An 8,287-nucleotide genomic window follows, 5' to 3' on the forward strand; every position below is an offset into this window, starting at 1 on the left:
TTCTTAAAGTTAAAATTTGATAGAGCCTCTAGGGGTAATCCTGGCCTTGATAGTTTCAGAGGGGTATTTAGAAACTATCATGGGTATATTACTCACATTTATATGGGAGTTCTAGGAAATGAAACTAATAATGTAGCAAAACTCTCATCCTTGGAGCAAGGCCTAATAATATCGAAGCATATTAATTATAAAAAATTGATAACATAATGGGATTATAAAGCTATGTCCTAATGATAAAGAAACTAAAAAATGGATCCAGACCCCTAGGTTCTCTAATAGATGGAGACTAATGGTAGGCTTAACAAGAATCAAAGTCTTAATGGTAATAGTATACCTTGTACTATCACATATACGAAGAACAGGAAATAAGTCGAAAAATAAACTAGCTAACAAAGGTCTACAATAGAAGTAGATATGTTGGAAAAAAAATATCCATCGTCTTCTTGATGTGCTAAGAACCATGTGCAGAGAAATTATAGAAATGGACAAAATTCCCGTAGGGTGGGTTCACATCTTGTGAGGTGACCTCCTTGCATTGAGATGACAACCTTCTATTTAATATGGGTGGTAGTCTTCCCATCAATGGTGATATGGATGGCTTAGCATAAAAATATTCTTGTGTTGTATTTTGTTTAGTTAGTGGGAGGGCGTTGTGATGATAACCTTCATTGTGTGGGAGTCTAGTGAAGGGAAATTTGTTTTGAATTCTAAATGCAAGAGCACTCAAGGATTAGTTATGGTGATTAACAAGAAGGAAATAACATATCATACAACATAATGGAGTAATGGAAATTGAGGAGGGAGGGTTGAAGCTCTCGGTATAGTTTATTGAGTTCCATGCCACTATTTCTCATGGGCACTCCTAGCCTTTTATAGTTCTACTATTCTCAAACATTATAGTTTTGGAAAAGAGGAAATTAAAAGTCAATCCTATAATAGAATTTTCGTTGCATGCAAGATTGATGATAGTTTGCAACTAGAAAATACTTAGTATAGAGTGCACTACCTATAGTTCATTGCAAAATTATATAAGGATTCTCAGGTTTGTTGCAATTGTAATTTATGTTCTGAACAACCATTTAGTTGTAGACATTTTTCTATAAAAGTTTTGCAGGAGTTGTGGATTAATCATCTTTTGGATATTTATCCCCTCTCAGGAACTTCTAATTCAAGGAGGTGTGTTTTTTATGACTTAATTTGAGCTTTTTCAGCCTCCATTTCACCCCCCACCTCTAATGTTTCTCTTTGTTGGGAGTGCCCTACTCATTGTTATGTTGAGTTATCATTCTCTGGAATCCTAGTCCCCTTCCTTGTGCCCATTCTTAGAGTTCCTACTATCTCTATTTTTCCTCTCCTCCCCATCTAAACTTTGTATTTGATTTCCCCTTCCCTCCCTAGGACCGTAAACTTTGTTCAACCCCTCCCTGGTGACCCCAGGTCATGGAAAGAGGTGGTCTCTCCTCTGCTCAACATTGAGGCAAAAGACAACAACTCGACCCCTCCATTGCCCTCAATCTTGCTTCCCCCTCTTAGCCAAACCCATGCCCAATCAATAGCTCAAGTTGCTATGACCCAATATAGAGAATTTATACTTGAAGTAATCCAAAGAGGAATGTTTGATGTCGAAGAACAAGTCTAAGGAGCCAAAAGTTTAATTCCAGATAGGAAATTGAACCGTGAAACCAGTGAATGGATAATTGGCATGGGTAACTCTACTAGAGAATGCAACTCATCTTACGTGCAAAACATTAATATTTACTAACATACTAAAACACTTATGGGAAGAGTGTTGAAAAGTGTAGCAAGAAAGGCTTAATTTGACTTAGCCTTGGTCGGAATGAGAAAATTCAAAATTTTCACATCAAAGGAAAACATGGAAGCAGTTAACTAGTGTGATATGGATCTTGTCAATCAATTAGATTAGTAAATTTGAGTTAGTGGGTTTGGAGTTTAGTTTGCGTGTGTTGGTTACTAATTTATAGCAATCCAGTTCAGTTATTTCCAGTTGTACTTAGTAAAACTAGTTCTAACATTTGATAGAACTAGTTAGAGGTTAGTTGTACAGTGGGACATTAGTCTAACTCAGAGATCATCCAATTAACTGATCAATCAACCAAAAATAGTCATGCATGCAAGGAATTTGAATAGCTTAGTTGTGGTGGAGATTCCAAGGTAGTGTAACATCAATTATAGACTAGTATGGAGTGTAAAAGTGTTGTATGCAATCAGTGATCAATCATTGAGAACTGCACAATCAATTTAGAGGAAATTCCTAAAGAGTAGGGGTCAATTTCCTCATGATTTTCACAAGGAAATAAGAGCTCAGGTGGGGGAATAAATAGATTAAGTCTGGGTCAAAGCTTCTCATTGGGAAGAGAGAAAAATTATTCTTTGCAGGTTGAGCTTAGAGTTAGAGCTAGAAATTGTAATAGATTATTTATTCATCTGAATAATGCAATTGGGCTTAAGGGCTTTTTATCAATTGGTTTCCCTTAGATACATCTGTGTACTTGTGTATGTGAGTGATGCATGTTTGTGAATGTTGTTCTAAATTGTGAATTAATTTCTACATATCAGCACAGTAGAATTGTGTCTCTTGATTAAGATTAAATTTCTTGAGCAGTAGCAATTCTATCACCATATTTCTACAACAAGTTCTTACTGGTAGAGCATACTCTCAACAGGAAATGACCATCTACATGGAAAAATTAATTGACAAGGTGGATAGACTCAGCATGCTCTCAATTCTAGCCAAGAAATTGGAAAAATTTTACTTCCTCTTCGAAAAATGATAGTAGGCTCAAGCCACTCACTCCAGTGGACTTTCTAACTGAATGAGGATCAAGTTAGTCATATATTTCAAGAAGAAAATTGGTCATAATGTAGTGTTTTTAACTCTATCAACTCATGCTTTATTTTATTTTCTAGTCTTACATTAGCTTTGAGAGACGTAGACTAGAGAATACACAATCGTAAAATTTTGAAGATATGTTATTGGTTTAGTTTCCCAAGTGGCATACAAGTAGCTAAAAATAACTATATATTGATACATTTTATCCTTTTAAAAATAAACCGATAAATTATTATACACTATTTTCCACATAGAATCATGTTAAAAATAATGCATACATGCTAGATGGTTATATTGTATGCTCATTGAATAAATATATCACTTGGTAAAAAAATGTATGTGAATAGTGATTCATATTAGTTATCAATTGTATGTTTATAAAATGGTGTATATATATAAATAAAAAATAAATTCAATTAAGTTATAAAAAATAAATTTAATTAAATATAACATATGTTGTATTACTTTGAAATTTTTTATTTTAAATAAAATTAATAAATAAATATAAAGTTTGTGTTATTTAATTTGATTAAAATAATAATATAAAATATGTAGAAGTAATAAATTAAATTAAATTCAAAATTTTTTAATTTTAATTTTAATTTTAATTTTTAAATATATTTAAAAAATATATTATATAATACTTTTTATTTTTATTTTTAATTACAATAAATGAACGGCTAAAATGTAGTAATAAAAAAAGTTAACTTTTAAGCACACTAATAAGTATTTTTTATAAAATTGAGTTTTTTTTAAGTGTAACATTACATAAGGTAAGATAATATAATGGTTTTTTTTGACAAACTAAAGGTTAATTTAAATAATAAAATTGTGGGCAAGATGTTTATATTCACTATTAGTTGAATGGTGAATTAAATATAAGTAGAACAAATTGTATTATATTTGTCAATTCCATCTGTGACCTTCTGAGAATAAAAGATATACCAGTTTTTTACACTAAAAAATCATATCCCAATTTTTAACACAAAAATATTTATTTAAATTGGAACAAGGGTTTTATGAATTAATTGAACATAAGAATTGTTATATTTATTTGCTTACTTTTTCATAGCTACATATCATCATAATTGTTTGTTTTAATAAATGGTTAAAAACAAAAATCATTACTTCTAGACTTGGGTACTTCAAAATTTAAAAGAAAAAAATTCCCCAACTAATTTGCTATGCTTAATTAACAAATAGAGATACAAATAAACATTAAAACATGAATCCGCAAATAAAAGACAAATTTGAATTTGAATTTTAACTCTTGCGGGCCATTAGCCTTCCCACATTTAATCACACTTGCTATTATCCCCTAATTAAAATGCAAAGAATAACTCAAAAATAACCGCAACCAATAGTTGTAGGAAAAGGAAAAACTAAAAGGAGATATAACGTGAGGAGGTGGGAATAACAGTATCCAATAGCCGTCAAAATGAAAAACTTAAAAGAGAAATAAGAGATTTTCTATTTATAATACCGTCGAAAAAAATAAATACGAGCAACCTGTTTGTAATACCAAAAAAACTAGAACAAACTGTTTGTAATACCAAACAAAACCTAGAACAAATTGTTTATATTATCATAAAAAAAAATTATTTATAAACCAAAAACTAAAAATGTAAGCAGTTTGCTGCTTAGAATGCCACCGATTGGGACATAATTTCAAGACCAAGGACTTTCTTTGATTCTGGAACTGCTAAAACATTGAGCAAGCAGGGAGGTCAGTGATATTCATAGTTCCAGCCAAAAGAAAATAAAAAATAAAAAAAGCACCAATAACAAATTCTTTATAATATCAACGAGAAAAACCTGTTCATAAACTTGTTATCGCTGCATTCACTAACAAGCAGAGTGGTGACTGTCTTCGCTCAAGTATCTGTGTCTCGAAAAGACATCCATTAATTTCATGTATTTTTTGAGCTGGTGCAATATTTAGGACATTCTTTTCGATATTTAATCCATTAATTTCATGTATTTTTTGAGCTGGTAGTTACAGATTAGTAGAAAGATGAAAAAACAAACTATGAGTAGGACGGTCTTTGCAATATTTAGGACATTCTTTCCGATATTTATGGGAGACGTTATGTATGATTTTCAAATTTCAAATAGGCGGGAGTTTCAAATTTCAAATGAGCGGGACCAGTGTTGAGAGAATGATGCAAGGCGAGATGGTCATCTGGCAGGACCAGAGCAGGATGCTCATGGATGCTTTATGTTGATAGTTGTATGCAAGACCGTAGCCGCTGGATGTTCCATGTATGCATGCCACCTGATGTGCAAAATCTTAATGACTTATGTACGATAGTGATATGGGATGTAAACGAAAACCATAACAGAAAGGGAGGGCCCAGTGAGCCACGTCAATAACTCCAAAGCAACCTGCAATCGAGATAAGTTCAGCGATAGTTTTTTTGGTATTTTGCTTTTGTAATTTTGGTGAATTTAAATTGAGACTTAGCTTTTCTATTAGATGGAAGAACCATTGATTGATACCTTAGAAAAATTTAATTTCCACAGAGACTTCCATAGACTTTGAATATAATTCTCTTGAGAACGATTGTTGAAAAAATCTCTCAAACCCTCATATGCCAGCAAAACAACCTCAAGTCAAACTCGCTAATAATTTCCGCCATAGACCTCTGATCATAAGTTGGTAATTCATCACCATTTGGGCGGAGACAAAACAAAAATACTTCTAGGAAATCAAGGGCAGTCCATGTAGGCAATAACTAGCAATTGTCCCAAAAGGTACAAAGAGAGGCCGATAGATTTATGAAGTTGGAATTGTTGAATTTTTATAAAAGGTCGGGCCACCTTCTCAACTACTATTGATATTGTACAGTTTATTAAATCTGAAATAGAGTAAAAGATATAGGAGACAGAACAGACTGGGAATGTAAGTTCTTTATATTGGAAGTGAAAAAGAGAACAAAGCAGCATGTCAAAGCAGAAATACTTAAAGAAAACCACAAGACTTTCTATTCATTCACATGTATTTAAAAATGCTGACATGACTGAAACAAAAAATAAGAGAATTTGAAAATTTCACGTAAATGTATTCTAATTTAAAAACAAACAACTAATCACCCTATAAATGTCATTGCAGAAGCCCATGTAAGGTATACATATTCCTATATAACATATTTGAAAACAAAAACAAAGATAACTTAACGTGAGTAGCATAACATCTGGCATTCCATGAACAATAGAAACCACACTCAAAAGGCCAAATCTATGTAAACTGAATTTTTATTAAAATTGTAGGTACAGAAACACTTATGACACTCCATAACTATGCATCATGTTTGGTGGACCATACTAGACTTATTACAATTGAATACTTCTAAATATTTTACTTGGTATTGTGTGTTTATCACAAACAATTATACAGGAGATAGTTACATGCTTTGCAATGTATTTTTTGAAATTTTACATATGGTCTACACATAGAGACATGTTTGGTAGGTAATAACTAAACATATATACAATGAAAGTATTCTTTGGCTTCTAAACATATGTAAAATAAGAGCATTCTATTACATATAGATGTAATTGACAATGAGCAGCTATATATGCATGATGGGGCATGGCATCGGCAACAGAGTTGTTCCTGCAATTGACGCTGCATTTTCCTGTGTGTGTCACTTTCATGGATGTGAATTATTATCTTGAGTATTTGTTTTACCTTCTTTAACAATTCAATGGTTGGACGCAAACGGTAAAGAGGCAATGTTTGTTGGGGCAGGATGATGAATTTCTTGGCAATACTCATACAACAATCATAAATAGCCTGTATTCATACTTGTTTCCATCCAAAAAGAAAACGTTGTAAGTGACAATGGATGTGTTTGACGAAAGCATGTTTTTTAAAGCACTAATGTAAAACAAATAAAATTTTAAAGAAATTTCTAAATTGCAGTGAATGCTAGACCTTGCTGTTCTTGGCGGGAAATATTTTGTTTGAATATTTGAAATAAAATAAATGATTTCAAACTAATATAAAATCATATGAGGTTAAATGTAATAGAAAGCAAATGTATGTGAAATTTGGTTATTGCAGCAAGTGGTGTTTACCATGTGGGTAATTCTGGAAAAGAGGTTGTATGATTGGCTAGAGTATATTCTCCTCCATAGATTTTGATGCAAGCAATGATTACTCTTGTTGTCTACGCTTAAGATATGGATTCTCGTGCATTTGTGCAATTCCTGAGAATGAGAATGCTGGATTGATTTGAATGTCTGCCAATGACCGCACTCTTGAAATTGCAGTGAATGTTAGCCCTTGTCGTTCTTTGGTGCCGATGTCTACTGTTGCTTTGTCTAATGTCATTCCTTCTGACTTGTGTATCGTTAAAGCCCATGCCATTTGAAGTGGTATCTGACGGCATGCACCCCTTGTGATGGGAGAAATGGGTACATATGTTGGGTGTGAAATGTCCCATGGTGTTCCTTTGTATTGTATAAAGTCGACAACCATGAAGGATGGTAATTATGGGGGCTTTGAACCAATAGAATAAAATATTGAGATGACCTTCCCAAGTGCCCCGTTGACGAGGCCTGCATGTACCCATAAGTTGCTGGTGAGCATAACTTTTTGTTCATTTCATAAGAGCACTTTTGCAGGCAAATGCTCATATTCTGTTGTAGTAGTTCTCTGCCTTTGTTGTTCTGCAGAGCAAAGCGCTACTGGGATGTTCAATTTTTTAAGCATTTTCTTATTATGCAAAACAACTGAGTTGTTTATTGCATATAGGTGCATGGATTCTTCAAATGTACGTTGCTCTTCATGTGTAAGAGACGAACTTGTTCTTGACATTAGGTGTTGCCAATCTTCAAGTGTATATATTCCATTTCTGAGATTTGTGAGTATTTGCCGGAAAGCAACCTGGGACGGGCTAGCTCCTTGTTGATGAAAAACGGTTGAAAGTGTTATGAATATGTCGAAGCTGCGCCAAAGTGCAGTGCCATGCGATGTCCCAGCGTATAAAGGAATGTCTTTTACAGGTGGTAGCTGGCCTAAATCTCCGACAAGGATAATTGAGCGATTACCAAATGGTGCATTTCGGTGAAGAGGGAATGCCTCTCTTAGACGATCGTCAATGTGAGTAAGCATTCTTGGACCAATGAAGCTCATTTCATCAATGAGAATGTACTCTACATGACGGAGTTGCTCTTGCAGTTGTACGAGTGGTTGGCCTTCAAGAAGATGCATTATTTGGATAGGGATACGAAGGGCGGAATGAATTGTGAGGGAATTTATGTTGGAAGTTGCAACGCCTGTTGGTGCAAGTAACAACAAAGGGTTTTTGTTTGCTGGTGAGTTTTCCACAAATGCATGGTGCAAACATTTAATCAAATGGGATTTTCCTGTCCCAGCTGTTCCTTGTATGATGATTTTGTGTGGGGGTTTTGGCGAAGGGGTTTTAAAGT

The 8,287-nt window shown here is 33.5% G+C and overlaps 1 protein-coding gene across 1 annotated transcript; it reads right to left on the reverse strand.

Annotated features, from left to right (window-relative positions):
• Positions 1-7,460: 7,460 nt before the first annotated feature.
• LOC149177693 (uncharacterized) lies at positions 7,461-8,069 on the reverse strand. The gene has a single exon (XM_089421842.1). It carries the CDS (start codon positions 8,067-8,069, stop codon positions 7,461-7,463), a length of 609 nt encoding a protein of 202 aa, XP_089277968.1.
• Positions 8,070-8,287: the final 218 nt, after the last annotated feature.

The sequence above is a fragment of the Pinus tabuliformis genome, chromosome 4_1, assembly GCF_031772625.1.
Source record: "Pinus tabuliformis cultivar Carrire ecotype Pingquan chromosome 4_1, CPIR1, whole genome shotgun sequence".
NCBI classification, from domain to species: Eukaryota; Viridiplantae; Streptophyta; class Pinopsida; order Pinales; family Pinaceae; genus Pinus; species Pinus tabuliformis.

Bases quoted from the DNA above. Each gene is read 5' to 3' on its own strand.
- LOC149177693 (XM_089421842.1), bottom strand. From the start codon at position 8,069: ATGCATCTTCTTGAAGGCCAACCACTCGTACAACTGCAAGAGCAACTC.